Source organism: Lemur catta, chromosome 7 (genome assembly GCF_020740605.2).
Source record: "Lemur catta isolate mLemCat1 chromosome 7, mLemCat1.pri, whole genome shotgun sequence".
Lineage (NCBI taxonomy): Eukaryota > Metazoa > Chordata > Mammalia > Primates > Lemuridae > Lemur > Lemur catta.
This window is the reverse complement of record NC_059134.1, coordinates 81,722,658-81,747,612: the sequence shown is the minus strand read 5'-3', so window position 1 is coordinate 81,747,612 and position 24,955 is coordinate 81,722,658. Positions and strand designations below refer to the sequence as shown.

General features: G+C 33.8%; 1 protein-coding gene across 1 annotated transcript in view; it reads left to right on the top strand.

Moving 5' to 3' along the window:
* Positions 1-24,955, top strand: part of LOC123642089 (doublecortin domain-containing protein 1-like) — a 262,128-nt gene that overhangs the window by 223,169 nt on the left and 14,004 nt on the right. Inside the window, exons 15-17 of the mRNA XM_045557008.1 lie at positions 2,898-3,023; positions 5,489-5,594; positions 15,234-15,352. Coding sequence (XP_045412964.1) covers positions 2,898-3,023; positions 5,489-5,594; positions 15,234-15,352 — 351 coding nt within the window. The remainder of the gene's footprint in view (positions 1-2,897; positions 3,024-5,488; positions 5,595-15,233; positions 15,353-24,955) is intronic.

Here is a 24,955-nt window from a genome sequence, read left to right as displayed (position 1 = left end):
TATGACATCTCTCTCTCTCTCTCTCTTTCTCCGACTTTCTGTCTTAATGCCTTGTCATAGTTCTTGAAGTCTGCCTGTCAGCACAGCAAGAGGGATTTGTTCATGTCTGAGTAGTCACCTTAATGATAGCAGATGGAAACGCCACAGGGGGCTCAAGCCCATCACACTGTCATTGTCGCACACTGCCCTGACCTGCTTCCACTCCTCTATTTTTTTGGTCCCTTTTTAAAGGAGAAATGGATGGTAATTGAAAAGGATCTTAAGCAAGATTTATGAAGCTGTAGACAACATGATTCCCCACTATCTTTCTATGTTTTCACAAATAAAGTCTTAACCTTTTAAGCACCAATGACAGGACAGCTAAAGATAAATTGGTAAAGCTTGTAAGCCCCATCCTATCAAAGTTATGTTTCTCAAAAGTGCCTTACATTATCCCACAGTAATTACTGGTTATTGCTGAGCATTGTGTAAATTTTTGTAGATTGGTAAATTCCTGCATAAAATTATCTTCATTTCTGAAGAAAGAAAAAGGCTGTGGTATACAGCCACTGATGAGCTGGGCCGTTGTGTTGAATATCTCAGAAATTTATGCATATTTTGACAGAACACATCCAGTTGAACTCCGAAACTGCTTGTCAGGAAACTTAAACACACTTTTCTGCCTATTTAAAATTTTTTTTTTTTTAGCTCCAACTTTGCTGTAGAACAGAATAAGAGAAAATAATTTTTCATATAGAGTATAATTGATCATACACTAATTATAATGAAAATAGCATAAACAGACCTAAGTCTTAGTAAAGTAAGGGCTGATTGGATTTCCTATATATTCAAATAGTCAAAATTTCAAATGCTGAAACAAATCTACTCAGAAATCTATAAGGTATTGGAAGAAGTTGGTAGAGTAAATTGTAGGGTCCATGTTACAAAATTTTATTTCATTTGTCCCAGTAGAGTAAAATTAAAATGCTTTATGTTTTTTTCTGCTGTGTCATTTATAGAATTAAAAATAAGTATAAGGAATGATAAACTTTTTTCCATAGGAAAATTAAAAAATATAATTCAGTTACATTGTGAGTAGAATTGTTTTTACAATGGTAAGAATGGTAATGAATTTTAAAGTGGCAAAAATTCTTAAATAGTTTAGCAAGCCCTTTTAGTTATAAGGAAAGGCTTTCATAAAATGTGTCATTAAATATTCTTGATACCGTTGTCAAAGTGAAAGTAATGACTAATTTTGATATTTTTAATGATGTTTTCTATAATACAATATTTTAATAAGATCAAACACTCATTCTTAACTAATTGGATCATATTTGTGGAATAATTGGTAAAATGCCAAGAATCTAGATATTCTAAAATCAGTTAAGGATTGTAATTGGAGAAATTTACAAGTGTACTTTTTTTTTTGTATTTCATTGTTATCTTAACAGGATAATGTATTTTTTCTGGTTTTCATTCTAATATAAAGCATCAGGAAACCCTTATAGGATTTTGCTACCATTGAGACTTAAAAAATTCTTATGTCTAATAAGTTATTGCCATCTAGTTTAAAATATATTGAGAAAATGTGTAATATGTACTAAGTAAATGGTATTCATTTTCAGGAAGTAATTCTAATGTGTCTAATTTATGTTGCTATGAGGGATTAGTCTACTCATTTGCAAAAAATGATTTTACCTATATGTGCTTCTATTTTGAGTCCTTTAATTATTTTTCCCCCAAATTTTTATTTTGAAAAATTTCAAATCTACAGAAAATTGTCAGAATGGTACAATGAACCCCTATATATCCTTTACCTAGGTTCACCAATTTAAAGAGTTTGCCACATTTGTTTTATCTCTCATATTTCCCATCTCTTTCTCTCCTCTCTCTCTCTCTCTCTGTCTCTCTCTCTCTCTCTCTTTCTCGGTTTGAAAGTAATTCCAGAAAATCATTAAAATTTCACTCCTAAATGCTTCAGATCACTTAATTGAACAAGACATTCTTCTATATCACCACATAATAATATCATACACAGTCAACAATAACATATCATTTAATATACAATCTGTATTCAAGCTACCAAAAATGTGTTTTAGAGCTCTTTGTAATCCGGTATCCAAGTAAGCCTCCTGTGTTGCATTTAGTTATTTTCTTTAGTTCTTTTTAATCTAGAATATTCCCTCCATCTTTTGTTTTGTTTTTTAGGAGTCCAGGCAGTTTTCTTATAGAATGTCCCACATGTTGGGTCTGTCTGAGTGTTTTCTCATGATTAGATTCAGTTTAAATATTTTTGGCAACAAGACAATACAGGTGATGTGGTTGAGTCCTTTAATTCTATAGATAAATCACAAGTCTTTGTTACCAATTTAGAGAAAAATGGTTCAAAGTTGAAATAGTGACCATACTTTTTATTTAAGTTCTGTTTTGAATTTGGTTTTCATTCCCAAATTCACCTAAAACAATGTGCCTAACAATATGTACTATGACAATCAAATCAGCATAGCATTTAGTGCACTCATAGAAAATAGTTATTTATAGCCAAATATTAAAGATTCATTTAATTATCATTTCCCAAGATTATTATGGATGTTTCATATTGCCATTATACATGAAAAAAATGAACATTATATGAATGATGATTGTTTTTCTCAATGAAATAATTTGCTTTTATTATTGTAATTATTTTTAAAAAATCACATGTTGCAACTATTCTTGGCATATTATAGATCAGCTAAATAAACTGAAATGTACATTTCAGGTGTTAACATAGGATACCAACAGTAGCATTATATAATATGAAGTTCACTTATTTCTGAATTTTATTAGACACTGATATTGTATGTTTTATTATTTGTGCTCAAATTTCAGTATATGTGTAATTTTGCAGATAGCTTTGATTTTTTTCTATTTTTCAGATCTCCACTAAACCCTGTCTTGGGTTTGACCTTTGATCGAGTGACTGCATTTGCCAGAGGTGGCATCATAGTTGCATATAAGACCTTTTTGGATACTGATGCTGTTCTGCTACCTGGATGTGACAAGTAAATTAACAAGTGTTCAGTTAAAGTAATCTGAATCACCTAATTCAGTATTTTCCAGAGTGAGAAATTTGAAACACTGAACAGGATTATTTGAATAGTCTTAAATAAGCAATTATTTATTTTTACTTATTTCATGGTATAATGACGTACTGCCTAAAAGACTTGCCATTAACTTTCTTTAGTTTTAAAAAAAGTATATGGAGCAATGAACAGAATATAGTTTTAGCTTTGCAGAAGTAATAATTTTGTTTGAAATGTAAAAGCCTTTTTTTAGTGGTTATTTCTAAATTAATCATTTTAAATGGAGCCATTAAAATATAAAATAATATGTTCTCTGCACATCTTATCTGATGATGATAAAGTTAAAACAAGCAGTGTGCTGGAGGCTTGGTTGGATGATGAAAAGAAGACTAGAGCAGGAATTAGGCATCTCGCTGCATCTCTGCTCCTGATTGTCCAAGAGCAGATTTCTTATCTGTAAATAATAAAAACTGGCATTTACTGAGTGTTAACCATAGGTCAGGCATAGTTATAATGAATTGGGTAAGAATTGATTAAACCCTCAAAACAATTATTTTAATCCCATTATTCCCTATTACTCTACTATTACTCCATTTTTTAAATTTCAAAGTATTAATATTATGGGGGTACAACTATTTCTGGTTACATGAATCACTTTTATAATGTTCAAGTGACGGTTATAAGTGTGCCTGTCACCCAGATAGCGTTCATTGTACCATTGATTATCACCCATCCCCTTCTCCCCCATCCCCCTTGCTTGATTTCTGTTGAGTTTTACTTCTCTCTATGTACATGTGTACTCATCAGTTAGTTCCAGTTTAATGGTGAGTACATGTGGTGTTTGTTTTCTGATTTTTTAGATACTTCACTTAAGATAATGGTCTCCAGTTCCATCCAAATTGTTGCAAAAGGCATTAAGTCATCCTTCTTCATGGCTCAGTAGTACTTCATGGTATACATACACCACATTTTACTAATCCATTCATGAATTGATGGGCACTTGGGTTGATTCCACATCTTTGCAATTGTGAATTGTGCTGCAATAAACATTTGAGTGCAGGTGTCTTTTTGGTAAAATCACTTATTTTCCTTTGGGTAAATACCCAGTAGTGGGATTGCTGGATCAAATTTTTCAAAGACAGAAACCAAGGCACAAAATGGTGAAGTAATTTGCCCAAAGTCACACAGATGGTATGTGATAGAGCCAGGATTCTAACCTAGATTATCTGTTTTAAGACCTGAGTGCTTAACCAGTATCTAGCACTGTCCAATAGAACTTTCTATGAAGGTGTGTATTTAGTTCATGTAGTCCTTAATTTTATTTCCCCAGGTGCAATGAATACTGTTTTCCCTAAGTATAACAATGTGAAGCTGCCCTTATTGAATGCAAACTAATTTTATTAGATAATTTGTTTAACTTTTGCCCTCCATTTGAATTTTCTTCCTATCCTCTGAAGTGGATCATTTGAAATCTTTTTTTTTTTTTTTTTTGAGACAGAATCTCCCTCCATCACCCCAGGTAGAGTGCAGTGGCATCATCATAGCTCACTGCAACCTCAAACTCCTGGGCTCAAGCAATCCTCCTGCCTCAGCCCCCTGAATAGCTGAGACTACAGGCCATACGACCACAACTGGCTAATTTTTCTTTTTATTAGAGATGGGGTCTCACTCTTGTTCAGGCTGGTCTCCTGAGCTCAAGCGATCCACCTTTCTCAGCATCCCAGAGTCCTAGGATTACAGGCGTGAGCCACCATGCCCAGCCAAACAAATCACACCTGAAAATCTTCATGTATTTTTCATTTGTATTTCTCAGAGTATTGATAAAAATTGCCATTATCAGTCCCAGGACTGGTTTCTGTTGAATAGCATCCTGTATGGTACATCCTAACTTATCCATGTTAAGCCAGGTAATGTTTTTAGGATGAGGGTTGGGTCCCTTTTAAGATAAATGATTTGGCTGAATTAAGAACAAAACCCAGCCTCTCCAGTTTGGTTTGTCCATGTACCAGTGAGACTGTGATGCCTCCTAAGGCTCTCTTAAAAATCAAACTAGCATTTTTAACACAATCATTACAAGTATAAAAGCATCCTTTATTATTCATAGTCTAGTATATTTAAAATATAAATTTAACAACCAAGATGGTATCCACTACAAGTGATTCTGTAAGATTGAAAAGTGTTGTTTGTTTGTTCTATTAATAATCAGTCATGGAATTCCCCAATATCATAAATAATTGCAGAGTAAAATTTTAAAGCCTTTCATTTTCCTTATAGATACCAAGGCACTTTACAAATTTCTATTTAAAAAGATTGTGAACTATACATTGGTTTTTTTTCTCTCACTAGTAGAGTATAAGATGCATAAATTTTTATACTAGTAAAGAGCATTATAATTAAATGCATATTATTCTAACAAAAATAATTAAATATTTTACTTTTCTTAGTTGGGAAGTTTGTGAGGGATTTCCAATTAATTTTAACTACACCAGTCAACAGATACCTGAGCAGTTTGAAAAGGTGGACTTGGAGAATCATTTTCTACAGAACAAGGTCAGATTTTATTTGTTATACTTAATAAGGTGCATTTTATGTATTGGGCACTCAGTCAATATGTGGTGACTGAGTAGGTATTTATGAAAGCTGTTTTTAAAATGATAAATTACTTTTACAAGTGTTGGGACAAGTATTATTCTTTACTTCCTGTTAATTAAGCACTTCAAAACTGAAGCAATATATAGCATTCCTACTTGAAAAATTTCTACCTGAATTATATAACTTAAGTTCTATTGTTTGGCATATTTTCTTTGTGCCAGCTATATTAATAAGTTGGAGTTGTTTAAGAAAGTCTTTAGGATGGCTGTTATCTCTCTGTATTTTAGTATCTGATCTATTTGCTCTAAGGTCAGTGTATCTGAGGAACAGGAGTTCTTTAGAAAACTCAACTGACAGTTACCCAATCCAGGAAGTTTATTTATCAGTTAACACTTAGAAATTTATCCTACCAGTGAATAGTTTTCTTTTTTTCCTCCAGCTGAACTGTTAAAGGCATTTTATTTTATTTTATTTTATTTTTATTTCAGCTCATCATGGGGGTACATAAGTTCAGGTCATATACATTGTCCCTGTCCCGCCCATCCCCCCGAGTCAGAGTCCCAAGCGCGTCCGCTCCCACTCATGTTGTCAAAGAAGAAATAATTCTTTTGTTTTTCTTAGCTAGCAAACTCTGTGTAAGGTTGTTCATTTCAGTTGCATAAGCTTTAGTTTTTGAGCAAATTAAATCAAAACCAAAAGGCATCCACAGAGATAGAGATGCCCAAAGAAAGTAAGACTTTCTATCAACCAGACCCTTTATTTCCAAGATACAATGCAAAAGACGCATTGCCCCAACTTTCTCTTTCTAAATTTCTCAATGCTACCCATACAGTGTATTTATTAATCAAAATTTATACTGAAAATATTGGTTGTTTCAAGGAGTATATGAATCTAATACTGTAATTATAAAAATAGAATCAAATGAATATTTCTAATCCTGTATATTTTTGTGCAGATTTGGAAAATGAAAGTGGAATGGTACACTAATTAATGCCTTTTATATTTTACATTCATATGGCATTAAAATTTATTTATTATAGGTCTGATCCTGTTGTTAGGTTTTTGCAGTGGTGTTGTTATCCTACTTAAAAAATTTGTATGCCTAGCTATTGCCTACTGAAGTTCCAAATTCTCATCTGGCCTTCATTGATCTCCATGATTCTCCCCCAATCTACTCCCACTCTCAATTTACCCTTCCAATCTTCTCCTCTTCTTGATCTTCTGTGTACCCTGTATTATAGTCAGAGTTAATAAATTGTGTGCCAAAACATGCTTTTCACTTTGGTATAGTTGTGCCATGGCTTGTGTTGCTCTTTGCCTGGAACATACCCCCAGCCATTACCATTCTTTTCCTCTTAAGGCTTTATTCAACTTCCTCTTCTTCCATGAAGCCTTCTCAGATCCTCCAGAGAGAATTAATCTCTAATTATTTTGTGTTCTCAGAACTCCTTTTTGCCCTTTGAAAATTGTTCTTAGAGTTTGTGTTTTGGTATAGCATTTGCTTTAGTGTCTTTCTCTTCCACTAACCTGGAATTCTTTGGGCACAGACATGTCTTACTCATCTTTGTATTCTTAAGTGCTAGCACAAAGTCTTGAATGTAGGGCAAGAGCACAATATGTTTTTGATGAATGGATTTTTTTTTGTTTGTTTAGCCATAACCTATCTTTCAGGGCTGACTATTCTCTAATATGTTCTTTGTGTGTTAGCCAAGCCAGCTCATTCATTTGTTGTTTTCTGAAAGCACTCCATGCTTTCTGTTATTATGCCCATGTGGATTCCTCTGCCTGGATTTCCATCTTTCTTTCTTTGTCACCACCCCATCCTTCTCTGTCACCCTTGTGCCATGCCCTAGCACAGAGTCTGGCATATAGGTGGCAGTCAGTAAATGCTGTTGAAATCCTGCCCATGATTCCAGTCCTATCTGACTAGGGCTAGGACTGTTCCATGAAATCTTTCTTTACCCCAACTCCATCCTCAAACCAGATGTGGTATTTCTGGCCTTGATACCACCCCCCATTGCATCCCTTCTATGCCATTTACAATGACATTGAACTAGATGCTGTTCCTCTTACAACTTTTTTTGCATGGTCCAAAGTCAATGAGGCTCTAAGTTTGGGCATCCAAATTTGGGGTTACATTGGGGTAGATGTGGGAGAATGGTAGATTCTACCAGGGATGGTGAAATAAGATCATGAAGGGCCTTAATTCAGTGTTAGAGATTCTGATTATTGTTCTGTAGAAAACAAGAAGCCATTGGAAATATTTGAGCAGAGGCAAGATCTGATCTGATCTTTATATTAGGAAGAGAACTCAGGAGATCCTTGTCTTATTTTCCCCGCTAGACTGAAAATTCCTCAAGGGCAAAGGATATCCTGATAATCCTTTTCTATGCCACAATATCTATATATTCAGAGTTAGCTAAACAGAATTGAGTTTACTAGTTAATGAACTCATTCAACAGAGAACAGTTCAAATCCGAAAAACAATTGGATATCAAAGAGATTATCAGGGGAAAGGAACCCAAAGGAGGCTTTTCTCTTTGCTTTTATATCAAAGGGGGACTTTACAATGTAACTATATTTTTAACTGTTGAAAAATGAAAGAATAACATTCCACAGTTGTTTTATCACTATTAATTGGTTCTAATGATTTAATGAAAATGAGAAAACACTCACCTTTAAAAAATGTTGGTACACTCTTATATTCTTGGAAGAAGAAATTGGTTTTGAATAACATTTTAGTCCAACTAAAATGGTAGTGTAAGAAAGCAAAAATTTGATAAATTGGCTAGTAAAAAGAAGCTTTCAAAGACAAATGGCTTTCCCTTAGTTATGAAACCTTTAAAATCCTTTCAGAAAAATGTCTCCAATTATTTACAGAGAAGTGATCAGTACATTGGGAATAGTAATTTAATAATCTGAAAAGGAGCACTTTTAAAAATGGATTCAGGCAGAGGTGACAGATATCTATAGGGCATTTTATTGTAGAATCTTGCTGCTCATTGAGGTAAAGAAGACACTAAGAGGATTACAACAGGGTTGAGAAAAGGGAGGCAAAAGCCGATATTCTTGATGCATACGTTTTAAAATTGGCTTGAGGTAGAGATATCAGTGCCCAACCCCTGACTGTTCTTTTAAATCTCTTATTGACAAGTAAAACCTTTCCTACAGAGAAAAATTTGGAACATATAATCCTCATTGGTAATGTGGGAGTCAGATATAACCCTGACAATTACAACCTGTTGCTCTTTTATCCATTTCAAAAACAGATTTAGAATCTACTACACATTGACAATTTGGCATCTTTCAACAGCTCTCTATTGTTACTTAAATTGGCAACATTTTTAGATTGACTTAGTTTAAGGGCAGTAAAATTACTTGTCTCCATGAAATAGATGAGATTTAAACTTCATGGTAGTTAATATAAAAGAAAACATTTCATGAGAAGAATAGCTTGAGGAATGCCTGGTTATGGGAAAATATAGCAGATAAATGGACTCCAGTGTTTGGCAGGTCATGTATTCTGCCAAAATGAGAAGGAAACTTGTTTTGATCCTAGCCTGCACAAACGTAGGCAGGACATTACTGACAACTTTCTGTATAGAAACAGCAAGAATAATACCAAGTTATGATTTTAGAATTACGGCATACTAGTAACAAGTTAACTTGTAAATTCAACAGGTATGGATGCTAGCAGAATGAATGCATAACTGCTGAAGTACTGTATTATTCTTATATTATTATTTTTTTAATCACAAAGAGGCTCTGAAAAGGCAAACAATACTTTCCTATTTCTCGACAGAGCAAGACATTGAAAAATAATATTTTCTATCAATTAGCTATATACTGAGGCAAATACAAAATTTTAGTTTAAATTTTGAACTGATTGCCATTAGCATATGACACAGGACTTGAAATAAAGTCCCTTCCTTATTTTCAGACCAATAACTAAGAGCTATTTGAGGACTGCACACCTAGATCTTAGATGTTTTGCTTTGTTTGGTTGCATAATTATGCCTTTGCTGATATTTTCTGCTTTCAAACTTTTCCATTTCTTGGCCTTAGTGGTGGGTGGACTGATTCACTATAAAGTTAGAGAGTGGAAACAATGAGAGGGAACAGCAAGGACATGAGGAAAGAGATTTATATAACATTTCTTATAGTGTGACTTCTATTTGTGTATAAAATTATTAAACTTGGCCCTAAATGCATTATCAAAAGTGAAAATCTTATAAACTTTATATGTAGTAAACAATTTATTCAGAATGAAGGTTGTGATTTATGAGCTGCTTCTTTTAAGAAAAATTTCATTATCTGGTATTCTGTTAGTAGATCTGTAAGAGAAAACCATTAATGGTTTTCTTCTTATTCTGAATTTGCACACAAATATTGACAGCTACTCCACCTTTGTTAGTCATTTGGGAAAAAAAATTAAACTAGTACTTTTAACTGGCTGAGCATGTGTGTATATCATTTTTAACATTTGGTGAAGAATGAAGGGGTCCTTTGTCTCTGACAGCACAGTTTATTCAGACAAGCAAAATTATAATGGTCATTTAATGAAAGCATGTATATAAGAATTCAAAAAACTAAAAGAGAATTTCTGTTTTGATTCTCAACAGGACTTAAAAAGGTTTCCTAATGACATATATGATAGTATGTATTTACATACCAGTCTCAACCTAAATGCTTTTATATGCATGTGCCTGTGCACACCCACACATGTGCACATACATATGCACACATACATATATATGGTGTATTATGTTACAAATTGTCAGATAACTTTTTTTTCTTAAGTCTAACTTTCACAGTTTTCAACTTCCTACCTTCAGAAATGTTTGATCTAATGCTAAGCTATCAGAGTAAATTAAAAAGGTGAAGTCAAAGAAGAAAAATTTAATGGCCATTGTCAGTTTTAAGCATATTAGAACACCAGACTTGGCAGAAAATTTTTTTTTTAATAACACAAAATGAAGCTGAGTTAGTGGGCCTGGCTGTGTCTGCTCTATATAGAATCACTTGGGAACTGTCCAGCAAAATATCTCTTGAAGAACAGCATGGTGTTAATACTGGGTGCCAGCCCAAGTCAGAGACAAAGGACCCCTTCGCTCTTCACCAATAAGCCAACTGTTAAAAGATTAAACCATGTTGTGGAGATAACAAGAATTTAGGCGCTGGCAGCAGGTGCTGTACAAAGAAGCAGTTGGCAATATGCTTCTTCTGTCTGACTAATTTCAGTCAAAACAATCTTCTGCCCAGTTGCAGAGGGGAGTTTTGAGTGTGATGGCAACTTGGAGTTAGGAGGTTGAGTAAGAGTGTTACTCTAAATGCTGAGTCCTGTGGTGGATGGATTAATAGAATATAGTTTATCATTGTTCTGAAACTGTGGGGGATTCCCCTCCAGAATCCAGTCACTACTGGCTAACTGGGGGAATATACAATCAAAGCACTCTAAGTCAAATCTGTTTATGTGGTGGGGTTGCTGTATTTTTTAAAATTTTCATTTTCACATATTGAAGTCATATAACATTTTCTTCTTTTGAGAAATGACTATCTTACATTATAGAATAATTACCAAATGTGTTAGTTGTACCCTTATGTTATTGCCTGATCACACTTGTGATATATTGTCTTTTAAATCATCATTTAATTTGAGTATTTATAAAAATAATTTGCTCCTCAACAAATATCTAATATTAGCACAGATACAGAATGGACATTTTGATTTTAGAAAATAATTTAAATTGTTATTGAAGCAGCATCATTTTGGGTTTAAAGCATATTGGGTTTAAAGCATAAATTGGCATATTTCTGTAATCATATATAAATAAATACTGGTACTTAAAAACTTAGAGTGATTACTCAGGGAGATTAATCATATAATTTAGCATATAAAGTTTATTAAGTATGAAGTAATATAATTTCTACAGGTGAGGTGAGTGCCTGATAATTTGACAATCAAGTCTAAATGAGAAATGCTAGAAGGTGCATAGTAACTTTGATGTATGTCATCTGATACAGAGCATGAGTTGTGTAATCTGATAAGGAACGCAGGAGACATGGATGCCAATGTCTCCCCCTTCAGTCCCCTCCTGCCCACAACTATCTCTACTCTAGGCTCATATCCTTTATTCTTATGAAATAATCTTTATTCTTATTACATTTTCTAGATTCCCAACTGTTTTCCCTACCTTTGATGGCTCCATTTACAATCCATTATCTCTAGTTTTGTCAGATCAACCTCACACAAATTTGCTGTAAGCTAATCCCTCTTGCTTGAAAGTTTTCACTGGCTCCCTACTGCTTACCTAACTTCATAGGCTTATACTTGACACTTTGTACAGTTTAGCCAAATTTACTTTTTGAGTCTACCAACAAACCCTAAGACACGTTGATTTAACTTCCTTGCTTTTACTTGAGGTACCTTTTTATTCTTCATTATTCCTGTCAAACTGTCTCTATCCTTCAAGGCCTACTTTATATGTTACAACTTTCAATATGCTCCACTTTTTGGTTATGTCAGCAGAAATGAGCCTACCATTTTTTGCATGCCTATAATAATAACACTGTTTAATCATTCATATGGAGCTTCACCAGAAAGACAGAAACAGAGAGAGAGAAAGAGAGAGAATGCGAGTATGCTATTCCTTCTACTCTATTGTATATTTCTTTAGAGTAGGAAAAATATTTTATAATATCCCATACCACATAGTCTAGGGTCTTGCATATTAGAGTTGGTGCTCAACGAATATTGATTGAATTGAATTAAAGGGGTTTGAGCACTACTTTTGAAAATAGACCTCAATCAGAATATATAATGTTCTAAGATAACTTATTTTGGACAAGTGTGTTGAGGAAGGTTAACTTTTAGACTATGCGTTAAAAATGCTTAATTCTTCTCATGATGTAGGTAGATCCCAATATTGTCCTTCATGCCTCTGTTTCTATTGGAAAGCGGAATTTCTCAAATAGTGGAACAAGCACTGGGACTCAGATAGCGCTGTCGATCCCATGGCCTGCAACCAGTGTGTGGCTGATCACGAAGGTACCTAAGAGTGTCTGCCCTTGCTGAGTGACTTCCCCTTGTTTGCTGCTTCATGTGCATGAGAGCATGCACATGAGCATACAAGTGAAAGTCTTATAAATTGTTGGCTGTTATAAACACTTTCTCTGCTGTTAGTATTGTCTAGCTAGCCCACAGGACTTCTGTAGATCACAAATGAGCATTCGATTCACTTTTAGACATCCTGATTATTCATATCTCAGAGTGTATTTAAACCAAGCATAGAGCTCATAATCCACAGACTCGTCATTTTCATGAGATCTGTCTGAATGTCATTTACTTCCACTCCTTAGTCTTTACTACCTTGGCTTCACTGAGCCTGGTGGATTACCACCATATAATGACTTTGCATATGATTTTAGAAAGGATGTCATTTTAAAAGATGCCCCTGAATGTAAAATGTAAACAATGCCTACCACATTCTATAACACTTGTATATTGGCAATATTTATTTTTTAAAACTTTGTTATTGTATTATTGGATCTGATTTAAATGAGAGCATATAATTTCCCTCTCCTTCCCTTGTACTATTGAAATATGTTTGTAAATGTATCTTTATGACTGGAAAGAAGTGGTGCAGTTCATATCCATCCTTCTTGTACCTCCCTTTGCCCTCTCTTAGTGGACCGCTTTGCTGCTTCTTAACACTTCTGTGCATGTGAAGTCACCCAGTTAAGTTGGAGGGAGGGGAGATTGAAATTATTTTCTCAAATGAAATTTTGGATTACTCTTAACTATTGTTATTTGATTTCTGAAATTTAAAAACACACATATAAAATAATTAAGATCTATAGGTAGTAAGAGGTATTATTCATTTCATATACCAAAGCAGATTGAGTTTAGATGAGGTATTCCTGAAATGTTTGCAACCTAAAAGCTCTATTAACTATTAGCCCTTTCTACATTGTATTTTGTTTCTGAATTACCAATAATAACTCCATTTTGTTGAATATCTACTATGTCAGGCATTATGTTAGGTACCTTATTCACATTTGTTATATCATTTAATCTTGTAAGAACTCGGCCGGATTTATCATACAGCTGAAGAAACTGAGGTTAGTGGGTAGCAGAGGAAAGATTCTTGGTCTGTCTGACTTCAAAACTCAAGCCTTTTAACTGTAATATAAAGTACTCCTCTGTATTTGACCCATCTATGAACATGATGGAAGTGTTTTAGTCTTAGCATTGCCACTGAATAGCTGTGTGACCACAGACAAGTCCCACGTGGTATCTGGGCCTTAGTCTTCTCACCTGTAAAGAGTTGGGCCAGTTGATCCTTTCTTAGATCTCATATTCTGTAATTTCATGGTGTTAGAATTTCATGGTACCAGAAAACCTGTACTTGTCTAAAATTTCTTCAAAAATAATTTAAATGCATACCAATAGAGTACAGTTTTGGAGTTAATCAGAATCTCTCATGTGACCTTGTGAAAGTTCCTTGGCTGCACTGAACCACTGTTTTCTTATCTATAAAATGAAGATACCTGCCTTACAAAGTTTCTGTGAAGATGAAATGAGAAAGCATGTGTGAATTTCAAGCATAGTATCTGGTATACAGAAAGTGGTGTATGTAAATGGTGGCTGTCTTTCCTTATCCCAAGCCGTTCTTTTTTTTTATATGGACAAGATGTTCAAATAAGAATTTCATTCAGTGCTTATTGAAACCAAAATTTTTTAGAAAGATTTTTCCTAAGTCATCGTATGTTTCTTTTCTATACAACAAGCTCATGAGAAATAAAAGTTACATGCTAAAAAGGAAACAATTTTTTGCTTGATATTCTACTGTGAAAGAAAACAAAAAAAATTTAAAAAGGAAATAATTTTGAAAATCCTTTAAGATTGAACTCCCTCTTCCTCTTTTAAAAATAAATTTTACCTGTTAAGATAGAGAATTTTGCATGCCATAGGTCCCTAATAGGTGCAGATAAATTTCTCAGTGGTTGTTACTTATTTAAAATGTTGTATTGATTCACTAAGTTAGAAAATGTTTAAATGACCATTCAAGCAATATGCCCAATTAATTTCCTTGGCAGAAAATGCTAACATTTAAAACAAAAGAAGTTCACAAACCACCTTAAAATGTTTAACCCGTGGTATTTAGACCCAGAGTAAAACTTTAAATTGATACAAAGGTTAAGGATTTGTTTCAATCTTTTCAGTTCACTGCACTTTTTTTTTCTGTGCATACATATTTCAAGTAAGCTCTGTAGTTATAACTATAGCAAGTGACACGTGATGGACCCCAAATCGCTGCACTGTGAAATATGCACAGAAAAAAAGGACAAATGAAGATATCAAGGTCTGTTTTATTTTGCGCTGAACTGTAAAATGCCACCCTTGTTGGACAGAAGATTACTGATTCTGAGCAAGGCTCGCTGACTGCTAAGTTGTGGGTAGTGTTTCACTTTCGGCAACTGTTAATATCCAGGGTTATCCAGGCATAATGACCTCACTATTTGTGACACATTGTTGAATTTTCTGGTTCTTTTAACTTATTTAGACCTTTCTCCCCCTTCTCTATTCATTGGAAGACTGGAATGATCCTAAGCCGAGCAATAACTCAAGGCTGCCTAGCCATTGGTCATCCAATCAGAGTCAAGACTGCTGAGGGAACATCACTAGAAGGATATAAATTAGTCCTACAGAAAAGGTAATGCTTATGGGCTATTAATATTTAACTGAAAATAATGAATTTTAATTTCAAGAATTCTAAATAGTCAAATTGTGATGGCTTGCTGTTTGGATGGGATATTCGTTAGGTGTTTAAATTTGTGTTCATAATATCAATATTAATTTTTTAATCTTAAATAAGCTTGAAAATATATGCCTCTTAGTTTGGTAGCATCTTTAAAATATTTTAAAAAGTGAAATGTGGGACTTCAACATGTACTTATGTTGTAGACAAGGTGCTACTTTATTCTATAATTATCAGAATTCTTTTCTTTATATCCATTAGATTGCTCATTTAAAAAATTAAATTTCTCCATCTTCTGAATATGTAATATTGGATTATGAAAAAAAATCACAAAGACAAAAAAATTAATGGCTTGTAAATGTCCATAAGTGTCCTCCATGTTTGTTTTTTCTAACATGGGAAAATATAGTTAAAAATAAAAAATAAATTTAAAAAATTAACAATGAGGAAGAAAGTTGATTTATCTCTAGTAGTCTGGAAATATTGTTTCCTAGATACTTTCTTTTTTTTCCATTATTGATCTTTTGTTTTCACCTAGTATTGACAAAAACAGGTTCTATTGTACTTCAGGACTTAGAAAGCCAATACCCAACTAACTACTTCTGGTTGGATAGGCAGTTAGGATGTGCTTAGGGATGAAACCAGAACTAGGGTACTTAAGCATCAGAGAAGCTAATCCAGCCATAAATACAGAAGGAAATTTTTTTCTAACATGCAAAGCACACTGTCCAGCAGATATAAGACTATTGCATAACTATTTAGAGTATGATCTACAGATTCAGATTCCCAGTTATAGATCCTGGCTATACTTCTTTCTCTAACAACAAAAAAACTTGTGAGCCAGATACTATTCTAATTTCTTTATAGTGCAATGTTACATTTAATCCTCACAACTACATGATAAGGTAGGTATCATTATCATCTTTACAGGTGAGGAAATTGAGGTACAGAGAAATTAATCACTTGCTTAGGGTCATACTACTAAGTATTTGGGAAGGAATGCAAACCCAAGCATTCATACTCTATAAACTGAAATTAGACTCTTAGCCATAACACTACACTGCCTGTAAGTTAAAGTTCAGTCAAACCTGTGACTGTCAAGTGTGACAGCAGATACCTCGGTGGATAAGTGGGCTATATCAATTGAGAAATTCAGGCAGACAGGAAAGAAAGACAGTAGCTTGGCATCATGAAAATTGGCTAGGGCCAGTAGGGTCCTAAATACATAGTTCCTAAGGAGGGACAGACAACCCTAACGCAAGTTACAGTTTGATATGGGGCTATATGTGGAGTGGGTAACAAGATTTCTGGAGCAGAATCAATGCTGTAAACTACAGACACAACAAGCAAGAACTTACAGTGCCAATGTTGATGCCAAACCATGTAACATGGAGCTAGAGATGCTTCAGCTCATTTATTCTACAGTTATAATAAACAAAAAAAAAAAATCAATTGTAAGTGACCCAGAAATGACACAGGTGATAGAATTACTAGACAGGACATTAAAACAATTGTTTTAACTGTATTCTGTATATTGAAGAAAGTAGATGAAAGTTTGAATATGTTAAGTAAAAGCATGGAAGGTATAAAAAGACACAAATCAAATTTCTATATATGAAAACTACAATGTATGAGATGAAAAATATACTGAACATGGCTAATGGCAGATTAGAAATTGTAGAAGAAAATCTTAGTGAATTTGAAAAGATAACAAAACTATTCACAATAATAACCAAAGAAAAAATATACTGGGGGCAGGGGGAAGAACAAAGCAGCAGTGAGATGTAAGCAAACTTCATTTGGTTTAATTTCTGAGTATTTAGAGTCTCTGAAAGTCTGAAGCAGGGAACAGAAAAATATTGGAACAAATAGTGTCTGAAAAATTTCCAATTTTGTAAGGACCATAACCCACAGAACCAAGATAGTTAACAAATTCCAAGCACAAGAAACGTGAATAAACAAAACCAATGCAGATTATAATAAAATTGCTTAAAATTTGTGATAAAGAGAAAATCTTAAAAACATACAGAGAGAAAAGACATTGTGTACATGGGGAACAAAAATAAGGCTGACAGCAGATTTCTTGTTGGCAACAATGAAAGTGAAAAGACAGTGGAAGAACATCTTTAAAATACTGAAAAGATTTCTATTAATATAGAAATCTTTTTCCAATGAAAATATCTTTAAAAATTAAGGAAAAACAAAGGCCTTAGATATTCAGAAGCTGAAAGACTTCATCACCAACAGATCTTTACAATAAGCAATGTTAAAGGAAGTCCTTCAAGCAGAAGAAAGGTGATACCAGTCAGAAATATAGAGCACTAGAAATGGTAACTACATAGGTAATATAAATATCTTATTAATTATTTAAATCTCTTTATCAGATGATTATTTAAAGCAATAGTAATACTATATTATGGAGATAATAATATGTAGAAGTAGATGTATGCTAGAAATAGCACAAATGCCAATAGAAGAGAATAAAAAAGATTTTTATACTGTTTGTCAGTGATATAATGTCAACTGAAAGTAGACTGTGATAAGTTAAAGGTATATAACAAATGCAGCAACCACTAAAGTAATATGACAAAAAGTTATGGCTAGCAAGCCAAAAGAGTAGATAAAATGAGATAATAATAATTAATCAAAATAAGACAGGTGACAAGGGAATGGAGAACACAGAACAGAAATAGAAAACAAATAAGATGGTATATTTAAAGTCACCTGTACCAATAATCACATTAAATATAAATAAAAACCCCATTTAAAAGTCAGTCATTGTTAGATAGATAAAAAAGAAAGATCCATCAATATGTTACCTATGAGAGGCCCACTTTGAATATAAAAGCTTTCTTCAGATTAGTTGTATCATTGTATATATTTTTCCATGAATTAAAAGAATACATACAATGATAAAACTAATCCAAAGGAAGCTAGAATGGCTATATTAATATCAGACAAAGTAGACTTCAGTAAAAAGACTATTACTAGGGATAAAGAGGGTCATTTCATAATGATTAAAGGGTTAATTCATCAAGAGAACATGACAATTCTAAATATTTGTTCACCTAATAACACAACTTCAAAAGATATGAAGTGAATGCTGATAGAACTGCAAAGAGAAAAATCTAAAACTGTAGTGAACAATAATAATAACCTGTTTTAATAATTAATGGAACAAGTAAAAAAAAAATCTGTAAGGATCCAGAAGACTAGAATGACACTATCTACCAATTTGACCTAATTGATACTTAAGTAGAATAGTGTACCCAACAACAGCAGAAGACATTTTTTTTTTCAAATGCACAGCATAGTAACCAAACAAGTCTATAATCTGGCTATGAAGCAAGTCTCAATAAATTTAACAGGATTCAAGAACTATATTCTCTGACCATAATGGAAATCAATAGCAGAAAGCTTTCTGGGAAACCCCCAAATATTTGAACACAAAGTAACACATTTCTAACTAACCCATCAATCAAAGAAGACATCAAAATGGAAATTAGCAAGTATTTTGAAGTGAATTAAAATGGAAATAAAATATGTTAAAATTTGTGGGATGCTGTGAAGTTTTCAAAGGGAAATTTATGTAAATGCCTGTATAATAAAGGAATATACCAAATCAATGACCTCAGCTTCCACTTTAAGAAACTAGAAGGGCCAATCAAACCCAAATAAGGAAAAGAAAGGGAATAATAAAAATTAGAGTGGAAATCAATAAAATAGAAAACAGAAAAATAGAGAAAATCAATGAAATAAAAAACTTTTTTTTAACAGATCAAAGAAATTTATAAACTTCTATCCACATTGTTTAGGAAATTAAAAAAGTGGACACAAATTACCAGGATCAGTAGTGAGAGAGGTGACATCACACAGTTATTAAAGGGTTAATAAGGGAATATTTTGAATAACTATGTACCAATAAATTTGTCAACTTAGATAATAAGAACCAATTCTTTTAAAGGATACAAACTACCAATGCCTACATGAAAAAAAGTAGGTAACCTGAATAGCCCAACATCTTAAGTTGAAATCCTTCCCACAAAGAAAACTTCAGGCCTAGATGACCTCACTAGCTTCACTTGGAAATTCTACTAAACATTTTAGGAAAAATAATACCAATTCTTTACAATCTCATCTTGAAAATAGAAAAAGAGGGAATACTTTCTAACTGATTCTAGGAGGTTAGCATTACTCTGATAATGAAAACTAGACAAAGACATTATAGGACAAGAAAATTATAGACCATTATTTCTCATGAATATAAATGCAAAAATTCTTAACAAAATTTTAGCAAATTGAATACAAAAACATATAAAAAGATAAATCATGACCAAGTGGGGTTTATCCCAGGAATGCAAGATTGGTTTAAAAATAATTAACTAAAAATGGATCATAGACCTAAATGTAAAACCTAAAACTGTAAATCTGTAAATATTTTAGATGAAAACATAAGGGAAAATGTTTGTGACCTTGTATTAGGAGAAACTTTCTTAGGTATGACACCAAAAGCATGATCTGCAAAAACATAAATTGATAAGTTAGACTTCATTAAAATTAAGAATTTCTGTTCTTTGAAAGACAGTGTTAAGAGAATGAAAAGACAAGCCACAGACAAGGTGAAAATATTTCCAAATCATGTGTATTTGCAATATAGATGTATACACACACACATACACACACACACACACACACACACACACACACACACACACACAAAGCTTAAGAAAACATGGGCAGACAAATGGTTTGAACAGGTACTTTAACAAAGCCGTTATACAGTTGGCATATGAAAAGACGCTTACATCATTAATCAGGGAAATGCAAAATAAGCCTATAATTAAGTATCACTACATATCTGTTAGAATGTCTGATATTAAAAGACTGACCATACCAAGTATTGGTGAGCGTATGGAACAACTAGAACACTCATACATAGTTGGTAGAAATAAAAGCGGTTTAGTTACTTTGGAAAACAGTTGGTGCTTTCCTAAATTATTAAACCTTTATCTACCATATGACCCAGCCATTCTACTCCTAGAAATTTAACCAAAGAAAATGTTAAGTATATGTTTATACAAAGACTTGTACATAAATGTTTATAGCAGTTTTATTTCTAAAAGCCAAAAGAAAAAACTAGAAACAACCCAAATGTCCATCCATAGATGAATAAACAACCTATTTAATAGAATATTACCCCAAAATAAAAGGGAATAAAGTCTTGATACATGCAGCAATATGGATGAATCTCAAAGTAATTATGCCGAAGGAAAGGAGAAAAAACCAAAAAGTATGTATTATTTGATTCCATTTATATATAATTTTAGAAAGTGCTAACTGATCTGGAATAATAGAAAGCAGATCAGGGGTTGCCTGAAGATAGGAAGATGGGGAGAGACAGGAAGGAGGGATTACAAAGGGACACAAGGAGATTGGGAGTGTTTTTGTTCTGGGTGATGGATGTGGATATATTCATTATCCTGATTGTTGTTGTCAGGTCCAGCCTCTTGGTGGACTGTTGTCCTGGTTCTTTGGCTCCTTGCTTGGAAAATTCACAAGCAGGCCCTGTGTGACAAAGTGACCACAGACAGGAAGCAATTCCACACAGTTTTATTGCAGAAAAGAAGCTATACAAAGTCAGAGTATGTTCCAGAGAGGAATCGGTCAGTCTCCACAAGTGGAGAAAGACATTGAGGACTCCCAGGTGGTTTCCTTTTATTGGCCTTGTCCACGGGAGGGCATATAGGAGGTTTGGGATGTTGCCAGATGATTGATATACATGATTGACAGGTGTTTTTATAACAAAGTTGCAGCACCACAGGTGTGTATGACTCAAAACCTCAAGTTCTTGCTCTTTGAGGTTGTTAGCTGCATTTTCCTGCAGTCCTCCCCCTACCTCCACTGGCTTTTACACCCATAGGAATCTCCCTCCTGCCCTGTATCTGCCACCTGCAGATTTGGTCCCTGCATAACACCATTCCTTTCTGCAATAAAAGCTGTTTGTGTGGAATTGCTTCCTGTATGTGGTCACTCCCTCACACAGGCCCTGCTTGTGAATTTTCCAAGCGAGGAGCCAAAGAACCAGGACAACAGTCTGCCAGGAGTTTGGACCTGACATTGTGATGCTTGTATAGCTATGTACATATTTCAAAGCTTATCAAATTTTACACTTTAAATATGTGCCTGTCAATTGTACTATATTGTACAATATTGTATATCAATTATTTTTCAATAAAACTCTTTCAAAAAGCCTAAAAAAGATAAGATGAAATTGATTAGTAGGGAATGACTAAGTGGTTTCTTTAGTCTTCTAAGGCCTTTCTCAGTGGGAGAGTTGATCAGTGGCCTCTGTCAAAATGGCAGGTGTTTGGAAGATTATAGCTCTGTGGTCATACTCATCATGTCCAGGACACTGGATACTAAAAGTAGTGCAGCATCTCATCAGCTGATCTGGTCTTAGTCCGTTGAGGTGTACTTCCTACTTTGGCCAGGATTGTTGTGGAATTGAGTGGGACGGAAGCTCAAGACTCAGTGTTCTTGCTGCCTATAGAAGCGAGAGCATGGGCAAGGAAAGAGATGATAATTAAGAAAAAAAAAGCACTGCAGTAAGTTTAACTTTAAAAATCTCTATTTACAAGAAAGGATTTTGTTTAATCTACAACAGAAGGAAGAAGTGAGGAGAGAACGTGGGTGGGAAAGGAGTAGGATAGGTGGGAGGGAGGGAGCAACTCTATGCATATGAGGATTATTTGCATTTGTATTATTGCAACTTGCCTTTATCTGAGAAACAAAATCCAAGATGTAGGCAAAATAGCAGAAAATTTGGAAAAGTAGAGGTTCTTGTTAACTGTGAAGCTATACTTCGTTTTTTAGAAAGCAGTAAGGATCAAAATTTTTAGAGCTTACCTCATCTCTGGTTATGCACTTTTAAATACATTCATCTTTTCCAGAGCATTTAAAGGAACTATGTGACTTATTTTTTCAGGATAACTATATTTCATTATAAATAACAATAAATATCCTCATGTGACAGCAACTTCTAGAGACAAGGTTTTCCTTTTCCTCCTAAGTAGTATAATATGATTTTAACAAAAGCTATAAATCAAGACATAGCCTTTTATATGCTAAAAATAATAGAACTAGCACTTAAAGTGGCAACCTGACAACTCACAAAGAATATTGTAAACATATCATGCCTCATTAACTCAGTTATGTCTCATTTGGTGTTAATCATCTTATTCTTATTCAAAATAGCAAGTGCTCGCACATAATTTTCTTTTTTTTTTTTTTTTACTTTCTTTTTTCATAATTTTCCTTTTAGTATTTTCTCTGTTGTGCGCATCTGACCATCAGTGGATGAAAGGCAAACCAACAATGTCATTATCAAGTGGCCTTAGCCATTTCAAAAACCACAAAAAAAAATGTTTCTTTCCAAAAGATATTTTGGACATCTTACAGATAAACCAATTGAATCAAAGTTATTCTTCAGGCCACCATTTAATCTTGATATTAATTTATTTTTAAGGAATGTGGATATGTAGGATCTGGCCTTTAGTGTTAAACTAAAAAAATTATTAAAGTAACATACACACATGCAGAGAAGTTATATTATAAAGGTTAAAAACTGGTGACCCATAGATTTTGTTTGGCCTGAATATCATTATAATTTTTTGAATTAGTTGTGAGCCTATAGAAATAGGGATATTTAACACAAAAAGTTACATACTTCTGGCTTTTCTTGAAAAAAATCAGAAGAGTGGGCAGCATGGGACCTGCATTCTCTCATAACACCAATTAGACAAGAACTAAGTGATGAGTGTCACCTTTAGATGGAACATATATCCTCTGGTTTGCCATATCTCTACCATTCCCTATGGCAGCCCTCACACTGGCTCTAGCTGCTTCGTGCAGTTCTATTACATGTCTGGCCTATAAAGACTTTTCAATTTGCAACCCCTACATGTAGAATCAATGGACTAATGGACCCACCAAAGGTCTGTAGACTTCCCAAATACAGGGCTGAATTTTCTCTCTTAATGATGATCCATAAAAGAAGTTTCAGACTTTCATGGAAACTTGTCCAATTTTAAATAATCTTCACCATCTTCTTTATTTCAATCTTAATCTTTCGATTATGGTTTTTTGCATCCACTTGGTTTTTTTTTTTTTTTTGCTGATCATGTCTTGCTGGAAATGGGGTGGCAGCTGGCCAACATTTAGCAGACTAGGTTAAAAACACACACTGCTTTAAGGACACCTTTAAATACAGCCAAGTGTAGCTCTATAATGCTAGAGAACAGGAGCAGACAGAAGTAATATTCACACATATAGATAACACCATTAGAAATGTCAGCATCAAACAGAAAATTGTCCATGTGTAACTTACAGTATGTGGATTGCTGAATGAAATTTGTCACTGTTCTTACTATGTTAAGAATTGTGGAGGGGAAATCCCTTTTCCCCATTCCTCTATGTAGATTCTACTTTTGGCCCAAGTAGCTTTGGTAGACACCAGAGCCATTTGAGGCTGCCTGGGAAAATAAATTTGTGATCATGAAGCATGGTGGTCATCCTCCTTATGGTCAACTAGGAAATGATGAGCATTAGCCTATGAAATTTCCCCCAAACAGAACTGTGGCCATGGGCTTCCTTCTTGCCTCTACTGTCTGACAAATGGAATACTTAAAAGAATACTTACATGTATATGTATCGATATACACACATACTACAAACACATATATATGCATCAGTCTCTATATCTATCCTATTGATGTCTATATTTATATCATCTATATAGACATGTATATGCATGCAGGCTCAATGGCTCAATGAGGTTACAATTAGCAAGCTTCCCAGGACAGATAGTTCTCAGTTCCCTCACTGGTAAAATGAGCATAAAACTGAATAGTCTTGGAAGTCATATGCTTTCCAAATCACAGCACTACATAGTATCCAAATAGAAACTGGAACCTGAATGTCTGACTTTCAGCTCAGCACCTTCTCAATTAGATTGGAAAAGTATAACGCAAGGTATTTCGTGTAACTTGAAGATTGAAAATGAAGTTGATATTTTAGTCTTGCTGATTATAATCTGACATAATCACAGTGAATATACTTTGGTACAATCATAAATGTTTTTATACAATTAATTGTATTAAAATCATCACTATGTAGTTTCATACTATAACAACTTCTCCTGAGATACTAAGACAGTTAATATTTCAAGCACTGAATGAAGAAATAACAAAAACAATATTGTTGATTTTTAAGGCTGTCAATTCCAAGCTTAGAACTACATTCCTTTTAAAAAAAAAAATTAAAAAGAGTGATTCCCCTAATGCCTCGATGGAAATGTGTTTGGTTGTGATAAAATTTAGATCATTTTATCATATGTGAGTTATAACTCAGTGCAACGTAGTTAGTTGCAAAGAAGTAAGGATTCTAAAAAGCATCTACTTCAAACCCCTCTTTAATAGTGGTAGTGGTGCTGGTGGTAGCAATGGTTTGGATAATACTAATGTCATTATAATTATTATAAGAAATCCCAAGGCCACCAGA